The sequence below is a fragment of the Haliotis rufescens genome, unplaced genomic scaffold (genome assembly GCF_023055435.1).
Source record: "Haliotis rufescens isolate VD_foot unplaced genomic scaffold, xgHalRufe1.0.p SCAF_69, whole genome shotgun sequence".
Lineage (NCBI taxonomy): Eukaryota > Metazoa > Mollusca > Gastropoda > Lepetellida > Haliotidae > Haliotis > Haliotis rufescens.
Genome location: NW_025964360.1, coordinates 34,471 through 52,921, shown reverse-complemented (window position 1 = coordinate 52,921; position 18,451 = coordinate 34,471). Strand labels below are relative to the sequence as shown.

Sequence of the window (18,451 nt, the reverse complement as noted above, 5' to 3'; positions counted from 1 at the left end):
GACACTTCTACAGTTTTGCCAACCCATTGAGTTAACTGATTATCACCTTGACTGTCTGACTGACTGTGGGGTATTTTCATGTTCTGGAAGGCTATATTAGTTCCCTTTGTTTGGACCCTGATCAACACAGATCCTAAGATTATCTGACTTCTTGTGAACGATTGAAATTTGACAAACCGATGGAGGTTGTCACTCCCACATTCTGCCTACAATCAAACTCAGCTCTCAGGTTCGACAGCCAATTAAGCATTTTGCAGGTAAGCAGATTCATCGATGCTCACGAGTCCAATGTTACACTTTGGCGAATTGGGGCGGTCGGGTAGCCTAGTGGTTAAAGCGTTCGCTCGTCACGCCGAGGACCCGGGTTCGATTCCCGACATGGGTACATTGTGTGAAACCTATTTCTGGTGTCCCCCGCCGTGATATTGCTGGAATACTGTTACAAGCGGCGTTAAATCAAACTCACTCACTCACTTTGGCGAAGGAAGGCTGATCTGAGTGCTATTCCTTTCCCGACAAGATATGCAAGTGAAGATGCAAAGTTATTTGCTGGATTTTACACTGAACAAAGCACAATTCCAATATGGTGGAATCTGTTTTATCAAGTTTGTAGTCAACAATTCTGAAAAAATGATCAAACTTGATGCAATTATAATGAGATCAATGATATAATCACATTGATGCCCTCAATCCTTCGGCATTTCACTGTTTGTCTGACTTCTTGTGGACTTCTTTCCCAAAGCAGAGTATTTCTTCTCTCATGTTCTGTAACTGATCTTTGTATGTTGTAACCGTAGAATGTTATTCCATGTGACCTTGGTGCCCTCATACGTCTGCGCTTACTCCCCCTGGGTGTCTTCAGCCATTCATTTGTTAAGGACAGTCCTTGGCTGAGCTGTAGCAGGTTTCAGCTGCATCACAAATGTCAACACGCCGTTGTGAGATAACACTACGCTCTGTAATGTGGACTGTTGTGCAGTATAGTCTCCGGGGTACAGCACCAGTCTATCTTTATTGGCAGATGAATTGCATTTGACACAGTGATTGAATGTTCAAACCAAAAATGGAATTGATCCTTAAACGCCTCAAAGGATTCTCCATCGTTCTGCGTGTGTCTGTTAAATACAATTCTGTCGTAGTTACATTATCCCCAACAACTGCAAATGACTAATTTGTGTCCCTATTACTTCTTCATTTGTCCTTTACCCAACTGGATTAGCTGGACTTAAGTGAATTCGAATAGGGCACATGTGAAGTGGAGTTATAGAGGATGACATGTGCCATGCTGTAAGGCCCAAACACAAGGACAGTCATGGATGCTGTATTATGTCAAGGAATCACTATTGTTTAAATTCATAGAACACCTGTATTCTCTATTAAGTATAAAAACGTTAAAGTTTAATCACAGGTCTTTATTTTCATATCGTTTCACCCGTGACTGATGTACATCTGTGTAAACACGTCGTCGTCACCTGATAGAGAAAGCAATAAATCATGATCACCAACTTGACCACCTTGTGTGTATGTATCGGGCACGGCCGGCCCCACTGTCTAGCGTCCTGTAAATGGTATTGAATTCACACTAATTATGATGCTTGCTTTGTCAGCACCCTACCCGTAATTCATGGGTATCATACAAATTGTAAATGCCTTGGAAATGCTTCACTTTCCTCCCACATTCACCTGACCCGCCATGACATTACTGAACCCACCTCATTCATGTGTGGAGACTCCAACTAGATGTTAGCTGTCTCAGTTAATGCATAAGACTTGGACTGGTACTGAGAGGCTTCCCCTTTTTACTAGCACCTGTCGTCATCACATGTTTTCGGTGACCATTCATGCGATTTTCATCGTTATTTTGCTTATTGTGCCCAATGGGGTTTTGAGGATCGAGAGTGGCTGGTCTCAAGCATTGGCATTTTCTGTTCACAAGACTCAATGCTTACTGTACCGAAAAGGAACACTTTCAATGTGATGACTCAGCATAATCCTATGGGCATTGAGGGCTCTATGTACATGTATGGCTGTGAGAATGTCCACAGTCTATCCATATGCTCTCTGACACATGTAAGACCCACGGTAGCAACCTTTAAGAATAATGAGCCTATTTGAACATAAGAGTTTTACCACTTTTTGTGGTTCTATACCCGTGTTGTCTGGCACTGGGGGCGTGGCACGTTCCTGAGTAGTCTGAGTAGTTCCTGGAGATTAGAAGCAATAGCCATGCTCCGATAAGAGGGTGTTATGGTCTGAATAAAGTGTTCACCTGTTCCAGTCACGTAAGTAATACTGTGAAAATAGGCTCAACATAATTCTCATCCAAAACTGGCTCCCACAGAAGATATCGCTTGGGTGAGATCACATTGTAGATATCGCTGCAATGAAATTGCATCACAACGCTTTGTAGACCATTGTGACGTCATTGGTTACCATAATCTGAACGTTAATCTGAACGTCTGGACGACTCCGAAATGACGAATCCTTCTTTACGGGACGGTGAGTGAGTGAATCGTTGGGTAGGTAGGTATACGTAGTTAAGTGGGCGGATTGAGGACACCAGGTACAGTATGTATTTCACACAGTTTACCCATTTGGGGAATCCAACCTGAGCGATCAGTTAGTGTGTGTGTGTGTGTGTGTGTGTGTGTGTGTGTGTGTGTGCGTGCGTGCGTGCGTGCGTGTGTGATCCTGCTCGTGACTAATGCACTAACCGCACTTAGATATCATGCTGCAGTCGACCAGACCTTGTTTTTTACTTATCAGCCTTATGCGTACCGTCAGGCAAGATAACACCAAATACCATCTTCAAACATCTTATGATATGCGGCGGGATGGAACCACTGACCTTCCAATATCAGCCGGCGCTCTATCCACTAGACACATGACGGTGCAAATGCACACAAAACACAAAATAGACTACAGGCATCCTTGACAGAAGGGAGATAACCCGTAACAAGAGGTAAGCTTTATTGAAGTAATACCACTACACCACAGCAACAATATCGCTTACAGATCAATACCAAATATACATATTCGTGAAACCAGTATGTACAATATATACAGACACATCTAGTCTGCTGCGGCGTTAAACAACAAACAAAGAAACAAACAAAACATCTAATCTGCAACAATATCATAATCATCATCACTTTCAGTCTCCTGTGATTTCGCCATGATAACAACACATGTATAACAAAGAAGACCAATGGGCCATCAGTGACTATGTATATCAACAGAACAAGGTACGTTTACAAACAAAGCAGACATACCGATATGTAGCTATAGCCGCACAGCTTTCAACATTAGTTTTATAAAATATTAATTCGTCTCAAAAATGCAACTCAATTTTAGATTTTGTTTTTTTCATATCTCTATCAAATTTCATTTTTTTCTGAGTGGGATAAGAGATAAACTACAAAAACACACTCAAGCTGTAGATGGATATGAAAGGGGGAGAATGCTCTTTGCGTATCATTTAATAAGTTACACATCATTAGAGCAGCTTATACATTCCGTTCTAATGACTTTTAAGAAATCACTTGCAGCGAAATCTAATTGTTATGTAATAGGTTTTGTCTCTTTTGTAAAATAAAGCATTTTTTAATTATTTAATTTCTGTTTTTAAACACCGATCGTAATAAAGGGCATATTATTCACATGCACAGATCTGATGGATTATGAAGTAGCGTTCCTTTGATGGTTACGAGGGTTGATGTGAAAGATCTCTTTTCCCGTGTCAACGGGCATCTTATTATCAGCTATTTGAAAGAAATTGGTCTGTATAATAAATTTTAAATATGTATGTGAATAAATAAATGCTTGTTTTTAAATTTGGTGTGATGCTCTTAATTACTGAGTTTATTGAAGGCTCTGTCCAGGCGGTTAAAGTATCGTAAAATTATTGCCCCCCTGTGTGACACGTAATCCTATCATAATCGATGTGACTATCATCAACCAGTGTTTTTAAGCCAACTCATTGCTGTGTATCTTTTAATATTGGCTAGTATTGTGCGCAACCACCAGTAGCTAAAGTGATGACGTAAATCCTGCTGGGGTATCATGCAGGAAGCAGTGGTACTGTAAGTCCCAATGATCCCCAGCGAGGTGGCCTAGCTTTGGTTACTGGTGGACTATAGCCCGTGTTTTAAAATGTATACATAATATTGTTATGCTCAAATATGTTTCATAAATTGTGTTAAATATATTATTCTCAAATATGTTTCACAACTTGTTTTTAAATTAAAAAAATGCATTAATAACTAAATTGTAAATATATTAACTTGGTCTCGTCGCTATATGGCTGAAATAATGTCAATGGGACGTTAAATTTTAACTCACTCACTCACTCACTCTAAGCCTCACAGGGAATTCCGTAACAGTAAAATCCTGTGTTGTACACATGTCCTAGGGGTATATCCACAAAATCAACCCTCGTATGTGCATCAGGCGAAGTATGACCTCAATTATCATACGTAATACTAATGTCACGGTCATCTAATTAATTCATTTATGAACCGTTATCCGACACAGGATTTAAAGTCAATATTTTGAGAAATTTTAAATGTAATCTAGGTCTATTTAGAAATCGTGTTGGTTTGCCAGAACAATCTTACCTTGAAAAGGCCCGGAGCCATCGAAATTCGTTTCATCCGAAACTGGTTATTCATATAAATATGAACTATTAGTACTATTTCAGAATTTGTTTCGTCATAATCGATTATTCATTCCATCCGGCATAGATATTTCCGGACTGCATATCTTACCTGGGATATTTATGTTCGACATGATATTCTTACATCTTTCTACTGTGAAGGTGAGTGAGTGAGTTGGGTTTAACGCCGCTTTTAACAGTATTCCAGTTATATCGCGGCGTGTCAGCTTAATGTGGGAGGAAAGCCCGAAGTGATGCAGGTCTCAGACGTTTACCACTTCGGTGAAACCTACGAGCACGGGTATGGTGCTGACAAACCTAGAAACATAATTGGGGGAACCTGGATTCGAACCACAATCATAGGTTTCTGGTGTGCCCAAGGGACGCAACTCTGCACAGCGAATCGCGGCGCCTTAGACGACTGGGCCACCTGTGCCCCCTTACTGTGAAGGATATCACTGAGGTTTGTGTGAGTGGAAGGACAACTAGGTAATAACATTGTTACCACACACGACATTTACTCACGATATGAAATTCAACAAGATGCTACGTTTGTTTCACACCAGGGTTAACCAACATCGTAAAGGTCACTCAAATAGTTACCAATTTATATATAAGGCTGATGCACCTGAACAATGTATTCCTCGATTATGTATATATTCCTTGAAGAACTCCCATGTGTTACTCTAAGACACACATATGTACTGCTTGAAAGAATACATAGGTGTATGTATTCATTAAAGGACACGTATATGCATTCTCGAAACACACGTGTGTTGCACGAGTGAGTGAGTGAGTTAGGTTTAACGCCGCTTTTAACAGTATTCCAGTTATATCGCGGCGTGTCAGCTTAATGTGGGAGGAAAGCCTGAAGTGATGCAGGTCTCAGACGTTTACCACTTCGGTGAAACCCACGAGCACGGGTAGGGTGCTGACAAACCTAGAAACATAATCGGGGCGAACCGGGATTCCAACCCACAATCATAGGTTTCTGGCGTCGCCAAGGGACGCAACTCTGCACAGCAAATCGGCGCCTTAGACGACTGGGCCACCCGTTCTCCCCGTTTTGCACGAAGGTTCACAAATGTATTTCTAGAAAAACACGCCTATTTTCGAAAGACACACATGCGTATTTCCCTGAACGTCACACACATTTCATCTTTAGAGGACATACATATGTATCCTTAGAACAACACACATATTTAATCATCGAAGGTGCATATAATTAATCCTCGATTGACACTCGGTATTTCTCGTGGACTCACAAACGTTTCTAGCGTCATACAGCATTTATAGATAGGGATACGTTTATTATCTCGTGCACCTTGTCAAGCAGACAACATTTTTTTACAGAGTTATTTGAGCGGGTTGTGTGCGTTCGTGCTGCGTACATATCTCTTGTGTTCTGCTAAGTGTGAAAAGTGACGATGTCATGTCGACTAAACAGGATACGTGTCTGTTGGCTCATGATCTTAAGAAGACGTGGATACGTACTAAGGAAACATATTGACGTTACCAAAACATTAGGATAATATTTAGTGTTGTAAATTAAACAAAAGTACATTTAATGTATTTGCAAACATGTAATGTACATATTAACGGTTGGCCCAGATTAAGGTTACATTATTCAAGTTAAACCCTATGGAAAGATCTAGACCAACATTTAGTGTCAACCCGTTCTCTATAACAGTGAGTGAGTACGGTTCTAAGCCGGGGACATAATCAATAGGGAATCGAACCCAGGCCTATCTCTAACAAACATAGATTTAAACTATAGGTTTTAGGCACGGCTTTAGTTTACGAATATAAATATTGAATAGAGATTGACGCTCGGGGATATGGACATTCAAATGCAGTTGTAACTCCATAACATTGCAAAGTGAAACTCATTAAACACAAGGTCGTTGTCGTGTGATTTACCAACACCTACCTTTCTGTTTACCTAGACGTACTCTACCCAAAATCAGAATACAACAATACACTCTATAGCGTGATTGGCGCTGTATGCTGTATGCACGAGTGGGCGAGTCCATTCCACAACCAGGGGACGCTTGACAATAAAAGCGACACAACCCCTTCCATAACCATACGGAAAAAGTCCAGTGTTCGATTCTGACCAGATCATAAGCATGAGTTCATGAATCACTATCAAATAGTGATAATACCTTGTGTCCCCAAAGGGTGAGCATATCCTGCCCCACCGATGGCAACCTTCACAAACACATGCAAAGGTAAGTCAATTAATTGCCCTATCTGCTGCATCTGTCACAAACACATACAAAGTCATCTGTTCGCCTACAAAAACACGGGATTATATGGTCCAAGACAAAATAAGGAAATCAGAAATCATTTTTGTGACTGATGCGTGAAAATTGAAAATGTCCTCCACATGTCCACCATAAAACATTTCTAAAGTTTCACAATGGCTTTGAAGGTTGTAACCCTGATACAACACCTTTAGAGCAAGAGTCGTATGACGCTCTTTAAGTCTTGGTAGAAAGAGCATGCTCGATTGTACCTCAAAGGTTGTGAAATGTAAAGACCAAAGGCTGGAGGTGCTGGAATAATGCTCTTCATGAAGGGAAAGTTGACTATTGGAAATTTGAAGTCATCCCCCTTGTATTACAGCCTTGTGGAGAGTGTTTTGTCACTCTGAATCTTTATATTTCACAAGAGCTGTTTGACGATCTTTGAAATCTTTAAGGCTCCAAAGAGCCACTTTGGTGCTTTGCAGAATAAAACTGGCCCTGGCTCCAGCAGGGACGGAAGGTACACTGTACTCGTGTAGTGTAGTTTTAGTATTTTAGTGAGGGAACATTTCACTAAACAGGGTCCACGAGGAACATCTGCATCCGATTCGTTTTATGGACTCTTTACGTTTTTGAACACGTCAGTGGCTTCGCTAAGTCGGTACTGTGTGTACTTCTGTCACAAGTATATACGTGCAACGTCACGAGAACAATGGCAGTCGGAAAGATATGTTTTATCATACCATCTATGATATGCATCCCGAATAGTTAAAGGGTTTTGTCGCTTTTATTAGAGTATGTTAAATTATTTTTCATTTACCTAAAGCACTTCGAGTTTATAAAAATGACAAAATATGGAAACGTACATGTAAATGTCAACTTGATAAAAAAGCTTTCACTCCAAAACTTTTCAGACTATGCGAAGCTTGAATAACGTTATTTCCAAGGAAACATGACGTCACTCCAAATGAAGTCACTGATAGTCGTTTAGAAGTTGGAAGAGCATGAATACATGTCACTTTTTTATGGACAACTTCTTTATTCTTTGTAAACAATGTTACTGGGCTACTTCTACTCACTTCATCAGTATTCACCTGATGAAGGAGCAAGTAGTATCTCTCAAATGTCGTTTACAAAGAATAAAGAAGTTGTTATCCATAAAAAAAGTGTAAAGTGTCTTCAAGTCTCTCCAAATGTTTCCGAATTCCAGAAAAGGCAATTCCAAAGTATTTGGCATCACATGGGCAGTTTGGAATGAGTTCTTCTTCAATGATTTTACCAAGCATGGAACGAGAGCTGTTTCTTTCAGTGAGTGAGTGAGTTGGGTTTAACGCCGCTGTTAACAGTATTCCAGTTATATCACTGCGTGTCAGCTTAATGTGGGAGGAAAGCCCGAAGTGATGCAGGTCTCAGACGTTTACCACTTTGGTAAAACCTACGAGCACGGGTATGGTGCTGACAAACCTAGAACCATAATCGGAGCGATCCGGGATTCGAACCCACAATATAAGGTCAAAGGGACGCAACTCTGCACAGCAAATCGCGGCACCCACACGACTGGGACACCCCGTGCCCCCTCTTTCTTTCAGGGTTATATCATGCAATTGTCCTTCAAATCAAAGTGCTGTCGCCGGTGATTGCCGATGTATGCAGTGAAGAATCTTCAGTTCCATGAAACTGCATCTATTGCTCCTTTGCCATATTCCATCGACGAATTACACATCCCATGAATATATCACAGACGGAGATCTTGCAAACGTCTGTCTTTGACACTTCAGTACACACTTCCGCCTTGGCGAAACAGCTCGTGATCTAAGAATTGTCGTGATGACCTTAGTTGACCGTGGTGTGAGGGAGGTAATTCTAACAGTTACTGATAGACGTCAGAGGTTTGGCTGTCCTGTATCTGTGTATCTGGAGGTGCTTGTTTGTTGGGGTGGACTGGCTCTGAAACAAACAGTAAACCGCTGAGGGACTGATAATAATAATAATAATAATAATAATAATAATAATAATAATAATGCGCAGGACCAGTCCCTTCCCACTCGAAACCGTCTATGTATGATTTTGCATCAAAATGTAAATATGAAATGTAGATTATGCAATGAATTTAATGAGACTGCCCAACACATTGTCAATGGATGCCCAGCTTTGGCACAGACACAGTATCTTAAACGACATCATGGTGTAGCTCAATCATCTTATTGCCGTCTTCGCCATGCTTGTGGTTTTGACACAGAGGTCCACCCATGGTACGACCCGGAATATGTAGAGGGCGTCATGGAGAATTATAAATACAAAATCCTTTGGAATAGGCTCGTTTACAGCCACAGACGTATCAAGGCCAACAAACCTGATCTTGTCCTTTTTGATAAATCCAATGAAATCATTTATATTGTTGAAGTCTCTGTCCCTTTTGACACTTATCTGATTGACAAGATTCCAGAAAAACAAATATGGGGGGGGGGGGGGGGGGTCGGGGGGGCTGAGCTTATGATGACCTGTGCCAGGATAACCTAGACCCTCTTTGCTGAATCGTTTAAAGCTGTATAAACTACTACTACTACTACTACTACTACTACTGCTACTACTTATCCTTCTTATATGGTAATTAGTGGTTAAAGCGCTCGCTCATCATGCCGAAGACCTGGGTTCGATTCCCCGCATGGGTACAATGAGTAAAGCCCATTTCTGTTTGAATATTGCTAAAGGCGGAGTAAAACCATAATAGTACCATCTGCGAAATTGACCTATTAGAAATTAACCTATTAGAACCGATAATTGACTATGTTGGCGATATGTGGAGACTCGCAGCAGATTGTCTATTGGCATGGTGCACATGATGCCTTTACACATGTCTATATATTTGATGTCAAACGGCACGATCTATTAACGAATATCTCCAAATCATTTTAAACGTTTAAATTAAAAATCCACTTGATTTTGGGACCATTCTAAACACCAGAGGGCGCGCATCATGTTTCAAGAAAGTATCGCAAATCAATTTTTGAATGAAATGGTACCATCTCCCCATATACACATGTGTGAAATCTTTATGAAATCACTTTGCTTGAAACCAACAAGTCGATTGAGATGCCTTTCATTCGTACAGACTGTAAAAATAATGGATCAAGATTTGCTTCAATTACCAAACACCTCCAGTGGGAAGGAAAGTGACGTCACAACTGGGACCTTACCGCATGTTTCAGCTTTCCCATGTTCTTACGTCACACTTACTTAAATTTTGAAACGACGAGACAACTGGGACCCTACCGCATGTTTTAGCGTTCTTGTGTTATAACGTCATACTTACTAAAATTTCGAAATAACGTCAAAACTTCGACCTAGCGGAATAAAATTCAACAGTCAAAGAGTTAAACATTTTACTTCGCAACAGTTGTATAGAAAAACATAAGAGAATATGTTTTTTTGAGTAAAAGGTAGTCCTTCAAGCCGATGGGATACATTTGAACATGTATAACTAATGCAAACGCTGAATGAGACACATTCCTTGGACCTGACAATCAGATTCCCTGGACCTGACAGTCCGATTCCCTGGACAGGACAATCAGATTCCCTGGACCTGACAGTCCGATTCCCTGGACCTGACAGTCCGATTCCCTGGACCCGACAGTCCGATTCCCTGGACCCGACAGTCAGATTCCCTGGACCCGACAGTCAGATTCCCTGGAAAGGACAATGAGATTCCATGGACAGGACAGTCAGATTCCAGGGACCCGACATTCAGATTCCCTGGACCCATTCGCCACAATAGCTTCGTTTTGAACCCGATTTAAATTACACGACGATATGAAGAGCGGTTCATAAAGAGAGCCAATCAAATGTCTCACTGTCAGAGATGTTCTGTGCTAAGATTGTGTTAAGAGAGATTGACATGGAAAAGTGACCCCGAAACGAAGCTGTGGTATTTATCCTTACAGAGTGAAAACATACCACAGTGGATAATCGAGGATGTTCTAGAGCGGGATCAAAAAGTGGCGGGAGATTTTTGTTACATTTAAGCGTGACATAAATGACAAGCAGGCTAAAAATATCAACGGCCTTTTTATCTGGTATGTATTTATGAAAGTATTGGTAAATGGACACTCGCATGTCTGTTCAAACGATTGATGATATTGCCTGGTCATCAGTATATAGCCATCGTGTCATAGATAATTGCCATGCATAGATAAATCGATCAATTTGTTACACCCAATAGATAATATGAGTGAGTGAGTGAGTAAGGGAGTTGTGTTATTGCAGACAGTATTCCAGTTATATCACGGCGAACCAGCATGATGTTAGGGGAAAGCCCGAAGTGATGCAGGTCTCAGACGTTTACCACTTGGGTGAAACCCACGAGCACGGGTATGGTGCTTAAACGGGATTCGAACCCACGATCAAAGGTTGCTGGTGGGTGTGCCTGAGTGAGTGAGTGGTTTTACGCAGCTTTTTGCAATATTCCAGCAATATCACCCCGGGGACACCAGAAATGAGCCTCACACATTGTGTCCATTTGGAGAATCGATCCCGGGTCTTCAGCGTGACGAACGAACGCTTTAACCACTAGGCTACCCCACCGCCCCCGCGACGCCTTTGAGGGCTGTGCCCTCAGGTAACACAAGAAAGGGCCTCTTTGGCAGGTACTCAAAACTCAACAGATTGGTCAAACTAATACAGTTCGAAGCAATATAAAATGCATCTACTACTCGTAAGTCCATCAGGATGAAACAGATTTGCCACGAAAGAATAGGAATAAATTGCATAAGGAAGGCTTCAGACTGATGAATGAGAATAACGTTAAAACAAAACCAAGAGGATCTTTCGTAGGACGATGCATTACCAGGAACCATTATTGCATTTATGAAGAATTTGGGGGTCTGGCAATGCAATTCGATTATCCACGCTTCTGTGGGTATAAGACAAGGAGCTGTCCTGGTCCTCCATTATAAAGTGAGTTATATATATTAATTACGATGTGGAATTCTGACAGAGAATAACTACTTTAATAGCAACGTTTTTAAGTATATACATTTATCTGACATTTGGAAACAATTTTTATACTTTTAAAAAATAGTTTATCGTTTGTGGATGTTTTGCTAACTAATGTGTTTCGTTAGGTCGAAATTGAATATTAAATCGCTTTACAAGTTGATTGCTGATTTTACTAGGAAACATATGTTTATTCTGCCAGTGCAGGATGCTTATGATATTTACAGTGACATGAATAGAATACTCGTGTTGGAAAAGGCTCCGTTTAGTGTTTGCAGAAGCCAAAGATAACAAATGATGCATTTAATCAATTATTACGTAAAAGGTTTAGGAATACATGTAAATGATTGTAAAAGTTTTAGATTTATCTGTTGTTTTAATCAATTCTCAATAAAGCGGTCGGAAAAATGAAGATAAAATCTAACTAAATGAATATTTATTTTAATTTTTGATTGTGTTTTTTTTCATGAACTTTCGGGAAAAAGGGGATTCCGTCCATACGTCAATGGTTATTTTTTACATCGCCTGTCACAACCCTTATCTTTGAGTACAATAAGATAGCGATATAAGAATGTTTACGAAGCACGTTTTGTCTAAGTTCGATGAATTTAATTGACTTGTGTATGTACCCTTCTTTAACTCTCAAATTAATTATTAAACCCAAACAGAAGACCGAGGCTGGTATTTTCAATCGAGATTAGATATTTATTAAGCTACAGCCACGAAATCTTGGCGCTAAGGTGATCGTAAGTCCCATACTTTAACTAAGCTTACACTACGTTTGTCGAAGCGCTGGGGTTGTTTCGCGGAAAGGGTCCAGCGATGTATTGCTTGCCATGAGAGCGACTGAGGGACCATTTGATATTCTGGGTGGTAGGGTTCGGGGTGGGGTGGTGGTTGGATTTTGTATCGAGATAAGACTTTTTCAGCTTCAGCTACAAAACCAGATATTTTATTATTTAAAACTATGAGTCTGAATTTTTATTAATGAAAAACACCTTGCAGCAATGTCTTTTTTGACAGGCGATTTTGTTCAACAGTCTTGAGCATTAATATTTTTTTAAAAGAATTTTCGGGGACTATTTCCTCCCGATTATACTGATTGCAAATGGTACGCTTCTTCATGTCGAGTGGATGCAGAATCTGTATTCATGTTTTTAGAAACGTTGGACATCAATTTCAGAGTTTGTTTTCAAACTTCTTGGCCAAAGTACCTTCTTTCGACTTTGCCAATCCAAACAGAAATTCTGATTCACATTCATAAAGAAATAGATCAGTAAGAAGGCTTATTGCCAAAGGGAATGGCTACTTCTTGCCTAAATGTCTTGCTCCCAGATATTACATAAATGTTATCTGTAAGGAAGTCAAGCATTTCACATATTGTTTTCTCAGTTAACTTCAGATGGTATTTGCTTTCATTTTTGACAAATTGAACTGAACCTCTGAAGCTTTCATGGACGATGTTCCCGAGTACTGTCACCCTTGGCCATGTTTGACTACACTGATTTTGTTTTTCCTTGTCTGTTCTAAAATATTTTTACTTATAACGATCATTATGGGTATGCGGTTCTTGAATCACAAAATGCCTCCCAAAGGAGAAATTGCATCACTGCTTTGGAGGGCATTGTGGCGTCATTGTGACGTCATCAGTAACTATGACATTTGATTGTGACGTCATAGTCACTGATGACGTCACAATGACGTCACAATCAAATGTCATCACTCACCTCTCTGCCACTGAAGCTATAGCTAGTTAGTTAGCTGTACTTCTTACACTCAAGACACAAATTATTACTGTTCAGTACGGAGAAAAATTTTGGATGAAATATAGAACAATAGCCGAGTGTCGTTTGATATCAGACGATAGGTACGCAATAAATCGCAAAGAACAATGAGGAACGAAGCGTGGTTTATTTCACGATAAAACATGCTTCTATCGTGACGTCATTTATGGAGTTTCGAATATACGCTCGCAACCTGATGACGTCACATATTGGACGACGGTTTATTTTTTTGGAGAGGGAAGTGTCTTGTAAGTGGTCATCTTGCAGTACGTCATGTTGATATCTTTTATAAGAAATAAACGACGAGCGGGAGTCGTGATCGTACGATAAAACACTGCAGGGAGAATAAACCACTCGCCCCTTCATGGTTTACTCTCCCTGATTATTTTTTTATACGATAAACAACTCCCACTCGTCGTTTCATCTGTCAATACTTGTCGAATCTTGTTTAAACTCCTCGGCAAGTCATATTTCATATAAAACTAACGGAAAAACTAACGGAACTATCCGTATATCCATCTGATGGATGATATGTGACGCACATATAATATGCCATAACACAATATCGTTATGAACTCCGCCTCTCCTATTTGTGTTTTTTGTTGTTGATTGTTTGTTTAACGCTACATTCAATATTCCAACTATATGAAGCGGCTTGTAAATAATTGAGGCCGCTCCAGACAACCCAGTGATCGATATTATGATCAACGACACGCCATCAACCTATCCACCGAGCCCGACCACCACTAAAGTCGTCTCTTCAGACCAACGGGGCACAGGTGGCCAAGTCGTCTAAGGCGCCGCTATTTGCTGTGCAGAGTTGCGTCCCTTAGGCACGCCAGAAACCTATGATTGTGGGTTCGAATCCCGGTGCGCCCCGATAATGTTTCTAGGTTTGTCAGCACCATACCCGTGCTCGTGGGTTTCACCGAAGTGGCAAACGTCTGAGACCTACATCACTTCGGGCTTTCCTCCCACATTAAGCTGACACGCCGCGATATAACTGGAATACTGTTAACAGCGGCGTTAAACCCAACTCACTCACACACTCTTAAGACCAACAGAGGTTGCTGGTGACCATTGGTACTGTCTGTACCATTGATACAGTAGTCTGTCCAATTGAAACTGCTGTAATACTTCATCTCAACATAACATCTCGCAACTACATACCAACGTCGAGACATGCTTTGTATGCAACAACAACATCATCATTAACAAGTTCTGCCAGTGGAATAACCACGGTGGGATTCCAACGAGCACACAGTCAGTTAATGAAGGCGTATTTCACACAACGACAAACGTGTTACCGCTCGTCCAAACTTGGTTTTAATCAGATGGATGTGCCGATTGGGACCTGGGAGGGGGAAATTGGGCTTGGGCTGGGGACCAATTATGTGGTCAAGAATTCTGGGAGTCCAGACAGATTGTTCGACCATGTGGTAGTGACGTTGTTTCTTATTCATGGAACTATGGAATGGAAAATTGACCTTCAGAGTTACAGTGACACACATCACAGTTGCTGACAGGGACTGAAAGGTGGATTTGCTTTAGACGGATCTCAGACAGCAGTGATGTTATATTCATGTAGCCTATGCCTGAAATTTGGTACTCTACCAGAGTGTGAACCGTAAGTTATGCATCTTTCGCATCCGAGTCAATCAGAGTGTTATCACTGGATGAATACTATCAACCTGTAAATTCAGCGAGGAGCCATTGGGACTCTTCAGATAACGGAAGTTTAGATAAATAAATAATTGCAGTTATAGCACGGCGTGAGTGAGTGAGTGAGTGAGTGAGTGAGTGAGTGAGTGAGTGGGTGGGTGGGTGGGTGGGTGGGTGAGTGAGTCAGTGAGTGAGTGAGTGAGTGAGCGAGTGAGCGAGTGAGTGAGTGAGTGAGTGAGTGAGTGTGTGAGTGTGTGAGTGAGTTAGTGAGTGGATGGGTGGGTGAGTGAGTGGGTGAGTGAGTGAGTGAGTTAGTGAGTGGATGGGTGAGTGAGTGAGTGGGTGAGTGAGTGAGTGAGTGAGTGAGTGGGTGGGTGGGTGGGTGAGTGAGTGAGTGAGTGAGTGAGTGAGTGAGTGAGTGAGTGAGTGAGTGAGGGTAATGGGTAAGGGTAATGGCGATTTTATAGTGCTAGCCCACTGAAGTGAGGTGAGGTGAAATGGGGTTTAACGTCGCGTCCAAGATTATTGCACTTACATAACGACGTGCATGCACGAGTGTGTGTGTGTGACTGTGTGTGTGTGCGTGCGTGCGTGCGTGCGTGCGTGCGTGCGTGCGTGCGTGCGTGTGTGTGTGTGTGTGTGTGTGTCGCTGTTTGTACAAGTCCGGACTAATACTGTTTTTAAAAGTGCTATCCCACTGAAATACCAGAGATTTCTAATTAGTATGAGTTTTTATTTATTGAAAAGCACACTTTGCAATTTTTGGCATCACTCTTAGTTACATTCCTTATCGGTGGAATGTTTTTGTTCGCTATATAAGTATTAGCACACATGCAGTTATCTTCGTTAATTAATCATCGATATTTCGTGATTCTATTTTAAATGGCGAGGGCCATAGAAACGATTTGTTAATTTCGAATTACTTTTCTATATCGTAATAGGGTACATCATACATTCACAGTAAACGCTTCTATTCATGGTTATTTCTTTGTGGCTGTTAAATAATCGAGTCTGGGCCAGACAATCCAGTGATTGACATCATGAGCATCGATCTACGCCATTGGGATACGGTGATCCCGTTAGTCGCCTCTTACGACAAACATTGGTTGGTGGAGAGCAATTCTAGTCCGGAATCTCCACGGGTCTTCGTGATGGAATCAAGTGCTGCTGATCCCAGCGATCGTAATTGGTTCATATAGACGTTTAAATCATTTTCACACTTGAACCATTAACAGGGACATATAAATCTATCTCCGGCCCCTGTGAATAAACTGATGTTTTATAGCACTTAAACGGCGGCAATAACGTCTTTAGTCTGTGAATACGCAGCTGTACTCAACGAGACATCGGCATTGGCGTAAACCCCATTAGCAGGACCTGTCATTAACGACTTACCTGTCTGTCGCCCCTATCCCCGTGTATTTAACTGGTATGTAGGGTATTTAGTTTTGGCCTTGGTCTGCGAAGAAAACAGCATGATGTATTCTATTTCTAAACGTATTCATTCACACGTCGGTGTCATGGGGTGAGGGCTAATAAAGAGTGTCTGCCAGACATTGTTAACAGTGGCGAAAACAGATCCTATCAAATGTCAATAGGTATGCTCGTACTGAGATATCGCCTGTATTATCTACACGCAAACACAGGTTATGTGACAGTTGGTGGCTGCTGGAGCAAGTGACCGTGTCCGAAGTTGGCCTCAGTTCATTCAGCAGCGAATGGGTACCCGGTAGTATGAGAAGAAACCTAGCGCTAAATAGGTATGTGCATACTCCCCAGTGAGTTGAGAACGTAGACTTGAACTGTTGATGGTGATAATGATTGTAAGTGTTATGAGCAAGCACAGATGTTGTCTGTTGGTTTGTTTCGTTTGTTTGTTGTTTAACACCGCACTGAGCAATATTCCAGCTATATGAAGGCGGTCTGAAAATAATCGAGTTTGGACCAGACAATCCAGGGATTGACATCATGAACATCGATCCACGCAATTGGGATCGATGACATGCATCAACCAAGTCAGCGAGCCTGACCACCCGATCCCGTTAGTCGCCTTTAACGTCAAGCATTGTCAACTTTTACGAGAAGCATGGGTTGCTGAAGACCTATTCCACCCTACGCTCCTGTTTGTGGCTGTTGTGTCCCTGGGTGCACAGTTCTTTCACAAAGATGGTAGGTGTACCCTTTGGAATGTTAGTGTGCCGACAAGAAACACATATATTATCCAACCCGTTGAATGTAAAAAATACGTAATAATCATTTGTTATTTAGAAGGTCACCACAACATTCCTTGTCATTCAGTTTGATGACTTCCAATTCAGTTTCAGAATCCCAAGGTTAAATTCTTTATTCATACCATCCACGAGAGTCAGTGAGTATGGTTTTACGCCGCGTTTAGCACTATTCCAGCAATATCACGGCGGGGGACACCAGAAATTGGCACCCACGAGACGTGTTAGCCTGTTTCGCATGTGGTTGCCCGGTTTATTTGATTGACAGACATTAATAACTAAATGATATAATACACAAATTATAATGTGTTCCCGTAAGGCTCCGGAACGTACTGAGCTGTGCTATTATAATTATTAGCGATCTATTGGCACGCTGATACAAGAACCCTGAACTGCAAAACACGAACCTACTCTCAAAACAACACTCCATACCACTTTATCGGAATAACGATATTATCGATTTGATACCGGTTTGGTGTTACCTACTTTACAAGAAAACACAAAATACCGAAGACATTGGATCGTTCATTAGCCCCAGAGCTGTATCCTGTCTTGGTGATAGCTCCATGATGCTTGTTGTCACACATAACTGATAACGACCTTCCTCTTAGCTATGAAGTCAAGCTTTTCTTTACACACTGTTAAACTGGCATTAACCCATTATCATGGCCTACTCCTTCCCCCCTCACCTCGTTAAGTGCCATAGAGCCTTAGTCGTGGGGAAACAGTACAAGAGCCTTGTCCACACGGGCGCTTATGTTCTAATGGTTTCATCTCTGGTGTTCTTTTTAACCAATAATCTGTGTGTCTCAGCATACCATACCTACTGGTCTTTGCCCTTTCAAAATCAAGTCTCTACTTGGCATCAGCTTTCAAAAGTAG

General features: G+C 41.3%; 1 protein-coding gene across 1 annotated transcript in view; it reads right to left on the bottom strand.

The window, feature by feature from the left end:
- Window positions 1-5,702: 5,702 nt before the first annotated feature.
- The window catches only part of LOC124112064 (corticotropin-releasing factor receptor 2-like), a 38,329-nt gene continuing 25,580 nt past the window's right edge, over window positions 5,703-18,451 (bottom strand). Inside the window, exon 7 of the mRNA XM_048387266.1 lies at window positions 5,703-8,850. Within this exon, the coding sequence (XP_048243223.1) occupies window positions 8,767-8,850 (84 nt within the window). The 3' untranslated portion in view covers window positions 5,703-8,766. The remainder of the gene's footprint in view (window positions 8,851-18,451) is intronic.